General features: G+C 44.0%; 1 protein-coding gene across 1 annotated transcript in view; it reads left to right on the top strand.

Annotated features, from left to right (window-relative positions):
- The window catches only part of VWF (von Willebrand factor), a 1,017,342-nt gene that overhangs the window by 191,988 nt on the left and 809,891 nt on the right, over positions 1-15,463 (top strand). The window contains exon 11 of the mRNA XM_069228440.1: positions 8,396-8,532. Within this exon, the coding sequence (XP_069084541.1) occupies positions 8,396-8,532 (137 nt within the window). The remainder of the gene's footprint in view (positions 1-8,395; positions 8,533-15,463) is intronic.

Raw genomic sequence — 15,463 nt, 5'->3', positions numbered from 1 at the left:
GTCCCCATGGGACCCCTTCCACTTTGTGAATGGACCCAAAACTATTTTTTCAGGGCAGGTAGTGGTCCAAAGGACCACTACCTGCCCTGAAAAAATACCGAAACTAAAGGTTACGTTTTTTTTTTTAAGTGCAGCTCGTTTTCCTTTAAGGAAAACGGGCTACACTTAAAAAAATAAAACTGCTTTATTTAAAAGCAGTCACGAACATGGAGGTCTGCTGACTACAGCAGGCCTCCATGTTTGCGAGTGCCTAGACTCGCTATGGGGCCGCAATTTGTGACCCACCTCATTAATATTAATGAGGTGGGTCATTGCGACCCCATAGCGACTCGCAGACGGTGTCTGAGACACCGTTCTGCATACCAATTTGCGAGTTGCAAATTGCGAGTCGCAGGGACTCGCAATTTGCAAGTCGCAAATTGGCTTTTTGCTACATCTGGCCCATAATCTTTTAATCACTACACAACTCAGAGCACCTCTGTCTATTATCCACTTCAGCCTACTTCCTGCTCACTCCAACATGCTCAGTGTTTGTCCAACACCCACTCAAACTCTGTACCAAACTGAAGATTACATATGTTTTAACGTTGTGTGTCTGTGCCAACATTGCATTTCACCTGCACCCCAGCGATGCTTCTCTGGAGGAAACAGTGGCTCTTCAGAAGATACTTAATGATATGGAGCCCAGGAAAACACTCCTGCACCTCAAACTGAAGACCCAGAATTCCTTCCACTTCCCCCTCTACACAGTGACATCCCAATATACACCTAGCCAGACTCCTCCACTCCTTAACACATGGTGGGTTAGAAGCAATACTTTGTTTGCAACCAAGTGCACCACAATCAGTATTAATTAGAAAATGAATTTAACATCCAACTGGTCCTGATGTATTTTGTCTTTTATACATACATCGATTAAAATTAAAGATGTGTTGATCTCAAATTTATAATTAATGACTGCTGATATCGTTTTCTTTAATGCTCCCGAAAAAGCTTTTAGGGTGGGGCTGTTCACAAACATCTCTATATAATCTTCATTAGGAGCTTCACACCTCTTACATTACATTTCTTGAGGCTTCACCCATTTCTGCATTTCTCACGCTGAAGTAACCACGCTGAGGGCAGGTTTGAATCAGAAACTCTCTACAGCCATGCAGGAGCCTACCCAAAATCTAGCAACCCTACTGGACCTGTGGGAAATCCCTTCAGAAGCAAACACATGTGATATCTGTCAAACGAATGCTCCCCTCCATGTACCAATGCAGGCCGGAACTAGCACAGCCCCAGCAATAAACCCACACGTCCTGCCCCAACAAGGCTTGCACAGGAGCCCTCAAGGCAACAATCTACAAACCAGAGAAGAGGTAGTACCTGGTGAGCAGAGTGCAGAGGCTCCCAGCCAAATCAAAAATGGAGGTGGCACCCAGTCAAAGAGAGAGTGCTAAAGGCTCTGCAAACAATAGAAACACACCACTAGAGCCACAGCACAGACAACAAAGAGCACAAGAGGGAATTTATTCCCCATCTTCAACACAAACCAAGTTCGGTCAAGCAAATCAACCTCCGATGGGGAAACTACCCATAATCACTGTGAAGCCATTACCTCTGCGAAGTACAAATATACTGGATTTACTTTGACTCAAGAGACACCTTCTTTGCACATATGGATACAATGAAATCCAAAGCTACCTCTTTAACTTTTGGTTTTAACACCTTGTTGAAATCTATCTAAGGACCAATGCTGGGTCCTCTCCACAAGGCCCTTGCCGCAAAACTACTTCAGTGTATCTGTTATGGCTGTGAAATAATGGAAGAAGCACATGTGGCAAATATCATGGATCTGCTAATTACTAAAACATATTGGGCTGTATATAGACTTCCAAACTTTACATCGCAGGCCCAACTACGCCTAGGGCTCAGATTGATAAAACAATAGATTGCCATAAAGCGCAGCTTCCTAAAATCTGCTACAGATTTAGATTAGCAAAGGACAACACACTAGCATCACATGTCTGGCTTAAAATAAACCAGCCAAACTCAAAATCAATTTTTAGACACAGTTTCTGTGATGCTATGCAGCTGATGCAAGCCTCCGACCTATGGAACACTAAGACTTCAACACCCAAGTTAAAAAAGATCTTAAACAGATCCACCAGACTCATTTCACTGTAAGAAGACAAAGAGAACCTGACAAACCCAACACATGCATGGCAAAGTATTATCTCTAATGATGTCTTAAAGCCGCAAGCATATCTCGACTTACTACTATGATCTCAAATTCATGCACCTTTGCCTAGCTATCCATTGAACTCTGGATCACTTACCACACTGGTGAAAGCTAGCTAAGACAAACTTCAGACTCTGTGGTGAGAAAAAAGAAACCTTAATGCACATCCTCTGTCTCTGCCCGGAAATGCTAACAGATCTCAGAAGGATGTTGCTGGGTCATTTTAACCAGGTAGCTGCACAAACATGCAGGCAAGCCATCATTGAAGCACTGAACCCAAAATTCATGCAGCTTAACATCAGGGCGGTAAAGTTCTTGCAAATTTTTGAAGCCAGAGTAAAAACCACATGGAAGAAGGAGAAGAAGAGGCCACTTATTTAGCACTGGTAAAGCCCCTCAAAAGCCCTAGACTCTTCACTGACACTTTGAATCCAGGAATAAGAAAAACTCTTAAATTCGTTTTTCACCACTGCAAGGCCTATCTCTCCCAGAAGGTAACATTAGGATTGCCTTATTACACTGTATAAAACAATACTGATGCACTTTACTCTAAAAGAATGGTGCACACCGTGTTTTAAAAAGGCAATCTATGGTCACACACAGCCACCTAAGAACTCTTGTATACATCCTATGTCTAACAAATGTACCTTTCTCCTTTTGTGGCTTTGAAAGTAATCATTCTGTATTAAGACATGGACATTATTATAGAAACTGTAATGGTTACTTCTTTCCTTTATGTTAAGTGTAATGGTTTTGATTAACTATGCACTTTGATAGTAAATTTGAATTTGATAATACATTTATATATATAAATGCAAACCTCAACATGACAGCCATGATGAACATCTACACCACTAATTATTCCAAAGCTCCAAAGACGACTGTTCACAAAAATCCACCCACACATTGTGGTTGACCTGCTTGCCTCTCTTTTTGGTTGCTTAATTAGAGCATCACTCCATCCCTGCAGTTCCGTGAGCCTTCTTTTTTACCAGTTCATCCATCACCAAAGAAAAGGTCCTGGATTCTGCCAGTAAGTGTAATTTTGGCTCAGAAAAGTCACCCTCTAAGCCCCAGAGTAACGCCTACCTCATGCAGCTCAGAACAAGCCTCCAGTTCAAAGTGATGTTGCCTGAAGGTGACTTCACCTACAAGCGGCCAGGACAGATGTTGGAAATGGCCCTTTCTGCAGGGTTATCCCCAGACTATTTGTGTTCTTCCCCCTCTTTTTCTGTCCTCGTTTTTTGTTGACTTTAGGACTCTGGACACTTTACCACTGCTGACAAGTACAGAAGTTTGTGTGCTGTTTCGCTAAAACATGGTAACATTCGCCTATCCACATTTGGCATATTTCATTTACTTGTAAGTCCCTTGTCAAGTGCACTACTTGTGCTCAGGGCCTGTAAATTAAATTCTTCTAGTGGGCCTGCAGCACTGATTATAACACCCACTTTAGTAGCCCTTTGAACAAGTCCCAGTCCAGCCACTGCAGAGCCTGTGTGTGCAGTTTTAAACTGCCATGTCAACCTGGCAAGTTAACTCACTTGCCAGGCCCAAACCTTCCTTTTTAATACATATAAATCACCCCTAGAGTAGGTCCTGGACAGCCCCAAGGGCAAGGTGCAGTGTGTTTAAAAAGTTGGTTTAAATACACTGCACCCTGGTTTATATGTCCAGGATGTGAAAATGTGTTTTTCACTACTGCAAAGCCTATCTCTCTCGTCGGTTAACATTAGGATTGCCTTATTACACTTTATAAGTGTAGTTTCTAGTTGGGAGCAGATAGATTTTTTGAATTTGGTGTCTCTGGAATTGCACAGGTAAAGTTGGATTTTAAGTTGCAAGGTTTAAAATGCCACTTTCAAAAAGGTGACATTTTCTTACTTTACCATTCTGTGTCTCTGTGTCTGAATACATGTCTGAGTAGGTGGCAGCTGGGCTCTTGTGACTTCCCTCTAGACCGCCACACTCAAAGGAAGTATAGGTGTGCCTGATGAGCCATTAACAACTTGATGGGTCTTTCTGGGCTGAATGGGAGGGAGGAGCTGACACTTGCACCTGAATAGGGTTGTGCCTGCCCCTCACAAAGAGTTGCATAACCCCCTGTAGTATGTCTGGAGACAGGAAAGGAAGGGATGTTATGTACTTCAAAGGCCTCTCTTTGAAGTCTCCCCCACTTCTGAGGCCCAACTGGGTATACTTACTGGACCCCAGACACCACCAAATCAGTACACTTCTGGACCTGAAGACATTCTGCCAGGAAGAAGGACTGTGTGCTGCAAAACAGACTTTCACTCTGCTGGAACCCTGCTGGAGTTTGATGGACTCCTGCTTTGCTGTGTCTGCCCTGCTGCCTGCTGTTCTCCTTGCCTGGGATTAGAAGGACTGGACTGCATCTTTGCATCCCAGAACCAAAGTTAATCCAAGGGCTTGCTGACTTGCCTCCTCTTCTAAAGTCTCAGGACTTCACCCACATCTGCCACAGCTCCTGGACTCTGCCAACTGAGAGTCCTACCTTACCAAGTGGTGCCAATCCAGGGACTTTGGGAGTGGGTTTGCCGATATGTTCTACGGAAATCCATGCATCGCCATCACTGTTACAATTGGAACCGCTGCATCTCTCCTTGATGCCTATGCATCACCACGGAGGATGAGGATTTCACATTGCTGGCTGTGCGGCTCGACATTGACACACTGCCTTTATTGCAAAGGGTTCACTGCTGCACCTCGAGGATATTGCATCGCTGACTATACGGATCGGAACTGACACATCGTGTTTGCATCGACCCTTCTGCTCCTTGCATCCGATCTTCGACATTGATGCAACCCTCCACACAGGGTACTTTTTCAGCGGGACAAGGATGGTACCTGTAGTCAGCCCATGCTCCATTGCTTTCGGCCTTAACTTTGGATTTGCCTCACTTTAGCGTGACCAGATAGCCCCAGTCAGCGCTTTAAGTTTCTAAGCACTACATTTGGAGATATTATTTGAAAATTCATACCTCCACTTTTACTTATTGGATTTTTTTAATTTTGGTCCTGTTTTATTCATTAAATTAAGATCTATGTTTCTAACCTGCTGTGGATTATTTTGTGTGGTGTTTTTACTGTTTTTAATGTACTAAAGTTGGCACTATACTTTATTCATTGCCTCTTAAATTAAGGCTGCCTGCTCTGTGCCACGCTACTAGAGTGTGAGCCCCTGGTTAATTTAAGGTGTGTATTTCACGTACCCTGACTAGGATTGTGGTTCCTGCTTGGACAGGGTGCATACCTTTGCCAACCAGAAACCCAGGGGCTTATTTACAAGCTGCTTGTGCTGCCGGTGAGTCACTTTGTGTGATGCTCCGGCGGCACAGGCCTATATTTACAAAGTCAAGCAGAGCCACTTTGCATGGCTTTTCAAGCCCTGGTAGTTATGGAGTAAGGCAATGCAGTGCAAGTCGCTGTATTGCTTTACTTTTCATCAAAGAAGCGTTCCATGGGTGTTGCGTTGGGTGTTACCATGCAACTCGCATGGATTTTGACGCATTCTCAGATTTACAGGATTTTGTAAACCTGGGAGTGCCCCAAAAGCCTATGCCTTCCCAGGGGAGGAATAAGGGAGGCGCAGCAAGGAGAAATATCCTAATTTCTCCTTGTTTTTTTCTTCTTTCAGTGTGTGCTGCATTCTGCAACACACTTAGTAAGTGGAAATTGCCTTCACTGATTGTTTTTGTGCAGGAAGGTGTCCCTTCCTGCACCAAAACAACCATTCCTACAATGCAGACACCTTTGGACCATAGTGCAAGGGTGCCTGCGTTGGCACATGGCAGTCCATTGTGCAGCAGCGCCGGGGAAAAAACAGGAATGCACCGTATGGCCTAGATGCACCGTATGGCCTAGATACAGCGCATTCCTGTCCCTTTTGTTTGCACAGGGCAGCGCAGCACAAATCCTTGTGCCGCTGCTCCAGCCATAGCCACTGGCATAAAAGACCTGTCCGGCCCTGAGCTTTTGGCTTCATGTACACACAATAGGGATGCCTCTTAAACATCAAATGACACAATATCTGTACTAGAAAGTCCATATAAATATTTTACACGTGCCATAATAACAAATGTCAACCAAAATAGAGTTTAAGTACAGAAGAACAGACAGCTTCAGATCATCAATGTGCAATTTAATGGCGCCTGAGCGCTGGCTCTTACTTGATTTCTACGAGCGGTAAGGATGGATGTGGATTGACTAGAGAGGATCAATGAACAGAGCACGGCCACTTCTTGTAGCCCAAGAGAACAAAAGAAGCAAGCTGTGGTTGGAAACGTAAACACTGCAGGCAAGCTGAGGCCGGCGCAGGCGCGGCTGAAGAATGCTGCTGGCATTAAGGTATTATGTACCTCGCCCCTTCTCTCTGCATGTGGGAAATAACGAGTGTAGGCATCGCCAAGAGATCTTCTGTCCCTAGACCCTGACAGAAGAGCAGCCAGGTATTGTTAGAGGCGTTAGATGTCTCCATGTTATCGAATGTTTGCTCTGTTGCGATGTAGCAAGTTGTCAATGACATTTTATTATTTTAGACTAAATAGTACAGATACCTGATGTCATGTCAATTATTTTGAATCCCCTAACTGTAGTGTTCACCCTCTTCTACAACGATTTTAGAAATAGTTTTGTGAATGCCCTTAAAGTCTAATAAACATTTTGATCAATCATTGTGGCATCAAAAATGTAATTGTAAAAATGTTTTTAATTATAATTCATTGAAAATACTTTGTAGCCATTATGGTGCCAATGGGGGTTCAACCCACAATTAATTTAACAGGTCTTGATCAGAACAAAAACAGGCTAGACTGAGCATGTGCAGGAGTAAATGCCACTTAAACTGCATCAACGAAATTATTACATGAAGTCATTCACGTACTCTAGACTTAACCAAAGTTGGTAAACATTCAATTAGCTGTTTCTGAGTTATGCTTGAAGCACACTCTCCAGTGGGGAAATCTCGAGTTATAACTTTTGTACCATTTGATTGAGCGGCTGTCTAAGTTTCACCCCAGTCTGTTGAAGAATGCCAAAGGGGCAACGTTATTAAGGATACAAAAAAAATTGCTGTAAAGCGGGTGTCACGCTTAACTAGCAGCATCGTGCGCGTGTCTTTATAGGTCTTTTATTGCCCAAAATGCAGTTTATTTAATAGGGAACTGTGAATTATGGATTTCATCATCATGATGACAATTCCCAAACCACTTCACTGAATATTAACATTCTTAGGGTTGTTAGTATTGTGTGGCATGGAGGATCAAATTATGTGGTGAGCTTATCTTAATTATGTAACAGAAAATGCAAACGATGCACTCATTCTGTGTTAGTATTATTTTTATCTATTTGAGACAGTGACAACAATTTCGTGAAATCTGCCATATTTTCAAGTTATGTGGCAAATTATGTGGCAAATGTAGTAAATTCATACCCGTACACTAAATGCTGCCACCTAAATCCATGAATCATTTGTATTGCCAGTTGTTTTATTAACAATTTACTCAAGAAGGGTAAGCAAAACTTAAACATCCTAATCCTAGTAAGTATCGACTACTCGCTGCACTTTGCAGAAAATAGCAATCTCAAGCTCACTGCACTGAAATAAACATGTAATATAAAAAATGAATAACAGATATCATGCGTAATTTGGTCCAACATTGCCACTGAGGGGTTCTGGTGACATAAACCACGAGGCTTACTATGCGGTCCTCTGATTAATTCTCTACCGTTGTGACATCTGAACCCATGAACATCTACAGATTCAGATGGTAGTACGACATTGTTAGATTCTGTCAATCAAGATCTGTCATTTAACTGCATAGATTGGTTTCCGAGCATCTAAGTTCTACTTTGTTGCACAAAGGGTTTATTGGCTCGTGGCCAATTTGACAATCTTTTAGTGTTCTGAAATTCCCTTATTTCTAACTAAAGGTGTGCATTAGTACATTAGTGTTCATTGGCAGTACTTTAAAAGAAGAATTCTTCCAGTATATTATAGGTAGAGTACAGGTTTTCTTTCCTGACCTTGTATGTCACGGAAGGGGATGGAAACTCAACGTGTAATTGTAGAACACTATTACAACTCCTGGACATATGCGTGACAACACTTACTCATGGTATTTTCTTTTGTGTCTCTTTCTTGTTTAGGGGAATGTTTTGTCACTGGCCAATCCCATTTCAAAAGTTTTGACAACAAACACTTCACCTTCAGCGGAATCTGCCAGTACCTGCTTGCAAAAGATTCCAAGGATAACACGTTTTCTGTTGTTATAGAAACAATGCAGGTAATTTTTTCCTTCTCAAAGATCATGTTAAGACTGGAGCTATAATAAGCATCAAACACTGATCGCATGATTTGTGCTAAAGATTAACCATTAGGTATTGTTTCAATGGGGCTGTGTGCTTCCCTTCCTCTAAGTGAGGGTCGATAATGGAAGCTACAAACGAATTCCGCCATTGAAAATGCAAAGTTCAGTTGCAGCTCACTGCCGTTTTTATAACTTTGGTTGTCTGAAAAATAATTACTGTATTACCGTTATAATAATACATGCTTAAGTCATTCACAGTTGATGTCCTAAATGGTGAAGATTCTGAAGTTTGTGTTCGCTCAACAGAAGCTAATCAGCAGCGGCTGCTGCCAATAAAAAGTGGTGGGACAGCGCAGGGGGAAATAATAATATTATTATTATCCAGGTGCTGCCCTCATGCTATACCAAGCATGAGAGAAGTGCTGGGATTGGCCAGAGTTGACTGGTCTGACGCTCGCTCAGGCACAGGGAGTCTGTGTCTTTTTCCACCAAGTTGTGCAACACAGCTGGGTTGGAAAAATCTAAGTGCACATGTCAGTTTGACTGTCCTAAGATCGCTGGCCAAACCAGCAGGCACACTCACACTGCCCACCACTCCTCCTTTCTGCCCTTCATTGAGGATGGCTGTGCCACGCCCTAACCTTGGCAGACTCCTCAGACTCAGCTCACAGTGAAAAATAAAAAGATAATACAATTGTTTTATTATGATTTTATTTTTCATATTCAGGCTCTGACCAATCGGGCAACGCTCCTTTGCCATTACAGTAATGCAAAAAAGTCAACTGCGTGAAGGTGTATCTCTGAACTCACCCAAAAGAAACCTTTCATAACTGAGCACTCTGTGAAGGAGATACATACAGTGTTTGACCAGCCTACCTTAGGAGTTCCATCATGTAACATACGGGGATGCCACTCATTCAAGGCAAAGTTAATATGCAATGAATTATTGGGACTCTTACTCTAATTGAATTGTCATTATGTTGAGTCAGCTGTATACAGAACCTATTATAGTTTAAATCACCAATGTAATCACTTCTAAAAATTACACAGTGAAAATATATTGATAGTTAAAAGTACAGGCATTAGCGACTGCCTAAGCAGACTACTAGAAGTGACTCTGATCCAGATAACTCTTCCTGAGACACATGTGCCTTTCCCTGAAGACACTACTGGTTTTCATTATAATAAATATTGTGTTAAGAAACAAGGAAGCAAACACATATCCTCCTAAATCTCGTTCTGAAGGAAAGCCTACAGTGCTCCCGACATTCAATATGTCGAACTCCGTCTGCCCCTCCTGCAGTCCTGAATGTCCAACACCTGCCTAAAGCTCAATCCTACCAAAACATAATTGCTGCTGTTCACCAAGAAACAAAAGGTCTAAAACTGGCTGGTTATCATGAACCTGAATAGAATCAAACTTCAACTTTCACCCATTATCAGATCACTAGGAATCACCTTTGACACTGCCTTCCCTTGATAGCCTGTACCATCTTCAAAAACAGCTACATCAATTACAAAGCCATTGTGTCTGCCACCACCATCTTTACCACCTATGGTGGCTTCAGCCACACAAGCATCCATGGCACCATCAGATGTAAAACAAGAAATTATAAAACAGTGGGACAAGCCATCTACATCTATTCACCCAAGACCTGGAATGACATCCCCTTACCAATGAAGACTGCCACAATTTAGAAAACAAAATTAGAATTTAGAAATTTAGAACTCTGGGAAGCCAACTACCTCTTCAAACACTTGTTGGCTGTATCTTTGCCTCTGATGCTGTACAGCACTGTGCTGCATTTCAGCTAGGGTTGCAATATATATACTGTGAGAAATTGGGGTTCTGGTTGACAGAGGTACGCACCCTGTACAAGCAAGAACCACAGTCCTAGTCAGAGTAAGTCACACCTGGGTAGATAGAGCTCAATGTAATTGTAATTAACTTTTCATGAAAACAACAAGACCAAAACATCAAAAATCCAATAAGTACAACTTGGGATGTGAATTTTTGAAGAAAAATTAATAAATGTAGCACGTAATAGCATAAAGCGCCTACCGGGCTGTCTGGTCGGGCTAGACGGAGTCAAATCTGAGAGCTCAGGCCGTCTGCGATGGAGCGCGGGTCAGATACAGGGACCTGCCTTTACCGGCTGCAAAAGTACCTTGTTTGCATCAACGTCGAGGGAGATATGGGGAGGAGGAAAGACAATTCATCATTGATGATCCTTGGATGTAGGCAATGCGTTGGTTCCGAGCTGCGCAAAATTGAAGATGCTTCAGAAATGTAGGCGATGCACCTTGCCATCGGCAATGCAATGCCTCGATCCTCTCAACAACGTTGATGCATTGATTTCCACTGGAGTACCACTTTATACCCACTTCCAAGGACCCAGGACTGGATTGGCACCACCTGTCAGGGCAAGACTTACAGTTGGCAGACTCCAGGTGCTGTAGCAGGTGGGTTGGAAGTATTTAATATACCTGGGACTTTAATCAGGAGGCAAGATAGCAAGCCCTTGGAGTCACATTGGTTCTGGGTTGGAGAGATGCAGGTCCAGTCCTTCTAACTCACAGCAAAGTAGGAGTCCAGCAGAGTAGCGGTCCAGCAGAGAAGCAGTCCTTTCAGCACAGTAGTCCTTCTTCCTGGCAGTGTATTCACAGGTTCAGAAGTGTACTGAGTTGATGGTGTCTGAGGTCCAGTACTTATACCCAGTTGTGCCTTTGGTGTGAGGGAGCCTTCAAAGAGATGCCTTTGATGTCCTTTCTGACCTGCTTCAGACTCACTCCAGGGGTTATGCAGCCCTTTGTGTAGGGACAGGACACAGCCTATTCAGAAGTGTCAGCTCCACCCTCACATCCTGCACAGGATGGCCCATCAAGATGTGGACAGCACATCTGTCACACCTAAGCTCCCTTTGTGCTGTCTAGACGGAATGTACAGAGACCAACTGTCACCCACCCCAGACGTTTATTTAGAGATAAGCAGAAGGCATCAAACGGCTAAAGTAATAAAATGCCAACTTTCTACAAGGGACATTTTCAGAATTACAGTAAAAAATCTGATTTAAAAATCTGAGTTCACTATAAATTGGGATTTTAAATTGTGGCTCCAAGACACCAGACTTGGGGGTTCCACCTCTTCCAAATGGGAAATTACACTTTTAAACTGTAATAAGGTAACAAATGTTATCCTATGGGAGAGTTAGGCCTTGCCATAGTGAAAAACGGATTTAAGAGTTTTTCACTTTTAGGTCATGTAAAACTCAAAAGTACATGCCCTACTTTTTAAATACTTTGCGTCCTGCCCTTGGGCTGCCCAGGGCCTGTGTTAGGGGTGGCCTATCTGCATTAAAAAAGAAAGTTTGTGCCTAGCAAGAGGATTAACTTACCAGGTCGACATGGTAGCTTATGACTGCACACATAGGCTCTGCAATGATAGGCCTGAGACATGTTCAGGGGCTACTTTAGTGAGTGGCACAACCAGTGCTGCAGGCCCATTAGTAGCATTCAATGTACAGGCCCTGGAGACAGCTAGTGCACTTTACTTGGGGCTTATAAGTAAATTAAATATGCCAATTGTGGATAAGCCAATTGTAGGAAGTTGGCTCTGTATGTGCTATTTCAAAGTAAGGAATAGCATGCACAGAGTCCAAGGGTTCCCCTTAGAGGTAAGATAGTGGCAAAAAGAGATAATACTAATGCTCTATTTTGTGGTAGTGTGGTCGAGCAGTAGGCTTATCAAAGGAGTAGTGTTAAGCATTTGTTGTACATACACACAGGCAATAAATGAGGAACACACACTCAGAGACAAATCCAGCCAATAGGTTTTGTTATAGAAAAATATATTTTCTTAGTTTATTTTAAGAACCACTGGTTCAAATTCTACATGTAAAATCTCATTTGAAAGGTATTGCAGGTAAGTACTTTAGGAACTTTGAATCATTACATTAGCATGTATACTTTTTACATAAAACACAATAAGCTGTTTTAAAAGTGGACACACTGCAATTTTCACAGTTCCTGGGGGAGGTAAGTTATTGTTAGTTTTAGCAGGTAAGTAAATCACTTACAAGTCTCAGGTTTGGGTCCAAGGTAGCCCACCGTTGGGGGTTCAGAGCAACCCCAAAGTTACCACACCAGCAGCTCAGGGCCGGTCAGGTGCAGAGGTCAAAGAGGTGCCCAAAACACATAGGCTTCAAAGGAGAGAAGGGGGTGCCCCGGTTCCGGTCTGCCAGCAGGTAAGTACCCGCGTCTTCGGAGGGCAGACCAGGGGGATTTTGTAAGGCACCGGGGGGGACACAAGTCAGCACAAAAAGTACCCCCTTAGCAGCGCGGGGGCGGCCGGGTGCAGTGTGCAAACACGCGTCGGGTTTTCAATGGTTTTCAATGAGAGACCAAGGGTTCTCTTCAGCGGTGCAGGCAGGCAAGGGGGGGGCTCCTCGGGGTAGCCACCACCTGGGCAAGGGAGAGGGCCTCCTGGGGGTCACTCCTGCACAGGAGTTCCGTTCCTTTAGGTGCTGGGGGCTGCGGGTGCAGGGTCTTTTCCAGCCGTCGGGAAATGGAGTTCAGGCAGTTGCGGTCAGGGGGGAGCCTCGGGATTCCCTCTGCAGGCGTCGCTGTGGGGGCTCAGAGGGGACAACTTTGGTTACTCACGGTCTCGGAGTCGCCAGAGGGTCCTCCCTGAGGTGTTGGTTCTCCACCAGTCGAGTCGGGGTCGCCGGGTGCAGTGTTGCAAGTCTCACGCTTCTTGCGGGGAGTTGCATGGGTCTTTTAAATCTGCTCCTTGAAACAAAGTTGCAGTTCTTTTGGAGCAGTGCCGCTGTCCTCGGGAGTTTCTTGTCTTTCTTGAAGCAGGGCAGTCCTCAGAGGATTCAGAGGTCGCTGGTCCCTTGGAAAGCGTCGCTGGAGCAGGTTTCTTTGGAAGGCAGGAGACAGGCCGGTAGGACTGGGGCCAAAGCAGTTGGTGTCTTCTGTTCTTCCTCTACAGGGGTTTTTCAGCTCGGCAGTCTTCTTCTTCTTGTAGTTTCAGGAATCTAAATTCTTAGGTTCAGGGAAGCCCTTAAATACTAAATTTAAGGGCGTGTTAAGGTCTGGGGGGTTAGTAGCCAATGGCTACTAGCCCTGAGGGTGGGTACACCCTCTTTGTGCCTCCTCCCAAGGGGAGGGGGTCACATTCCTATCCCTATTGGGGGAATCCTCCTTCTACAAGATGGAGGATTTCTAAAAGTCAGAGTCACCTCAGCTAAGGACACCTTAGGGGCTGTCCTGGCTGGCCAGTGACTCCTCCTTGTTTTTCTCATTATCTCTCCTGGACTTGCCGCCAAAAGTGGGGGCTGGGTCCAGGGGGCGGGCATCTCCACTAGCTGGAGTGCCCTGGGGCATTGTAACACGAAGCTTGAGCCTTTGAAGCTCACTGCTAGGTGTTACAGTTCCTGCAGGGGGGAGGTGTGAAGCACCTCCACCCAGAGCAGGCTTTGTTTCTGTCCTCAGAGAGCACAAAGGCTCTCACCGCATGAGGTCAGACACTCGTCTCTCAGCAGCAGGCTGGCACAGACCAGTCAGTCCTGCACTGAACAATTGGGTAAAATACAGGGGGTATCTCTAAGATGCTCTCTGTGTGCATTTTTTAATAAATCCAACACTGGCATCAGTGTGGGTTTATTATTCTGAGAAGTTTGATACTAAACTTCCCAGTATTCAGTGTAGCCATTATGGAGCTGTGGAGTTCATTTTTGACAGACTCACAGACCATATACTCTTATGGCTACCCTACACTTACAATGTCTAAGGTTTTGCTTAGACACTGCAGGGGCATAGTGCTCATGCACTGGTGCCCTCACCTATGGTATAGTGCACCCTGCCTTAGGGCTGTAAGGCCTACTAGAGGGGTGACTTATCTATACTGCATAGGCAGTGTGAGGTTGGCATGGCACCCTGAGGGGAGTGCCATGTCGACTTACTCGTTTTGTTCTCATCAGCACACACAAGCTGGCAAGCAGTGTGTCTGTGCTGAGTGAGGGGTCCCCAGGGTGGCATAAGATATGCTGCAGCCCTTAGAGACCTTCCCTGGCATCAGGGTCCTTGGTACCAGGGGTACCAGTTACAAGGGACTTATCTGGGTGCCAGGGTTGTGCCAATTGTGGAGACAATGGTACATTTTAGGTGAAGGAACACTGGTGCTGGGGCCTGGTTAGCAGGGTCCCAGCACACTTCTCAGTCAAGTCAGCATCAGTATCAGGCAAAAAGTGGGGGGTAACTGCAACAGGGAGCCATTTCTTTACACCAATGTTGCCATGTTTTAAGCAGAGAGCACATGCGCTTTAGCACTGGTTAAGTTCGTTAAAAGTCCTTAAGCCAGCATAAACGATGTCATTAAAACAGGAGGTCTGAAGGCAATAAGTCAAGGGAGTCCAAGTCAAGGATGCCTGTTGTAGCAAATACATAGATATATTCATGCATATTTACTTATTATGGTCCTTCAAGAAGTTAATGACACCCTTTGGTTAAGTAAGGTAAGGATTACACATTTTACACTGGGTTGTGTCTTGTTCCTATGTCGTTTTAAGGAGAGTGCAGAAGGAAGCATGAGAAATTACAACATCAAACCTGTGGATTTTAGGAATGGTTCTGTAGGTGAAGCAATTTATGTAGTGATGATGACATTGAAATCTAAATTATACACCACGCTGAACACTAATTGATGACTGTATATTCCCTGGTTGCAGGCAATTTATTGATTAACTCAGGTTTGTTCAGATATAGGTCTTCTCTAATACCAGTAAATAGATAATCACAAATTGTTCCATCACAAAGAATGCATGCATGACGAGATTAGTTAGAACGCTAAGAGCCCCTTATTTCTATTTTCTAATGTAGACTACTCACAATACAGAGCATCTTC

This window comes from Pleurodeles waltl, chromosome 4_1, assembly GCF_031143425.1.
Source record: "Pleurodeles waltl isolate 20211129_DDA chromosome 4_1, aPleWal1.hap1.20221129, whole genome shotgun sequence".
NCBI lineage: Eukaryota > Metazoa > Chordata > Amphibia > Caudata > Salamandridae > Pleurodeles > Pleurodeles waltl.
The sequence above is the reverse complement of the archived record's forward strand: the minus strand, read 5'-3'. Positions and strand labels throughout refer to the sequence as shown.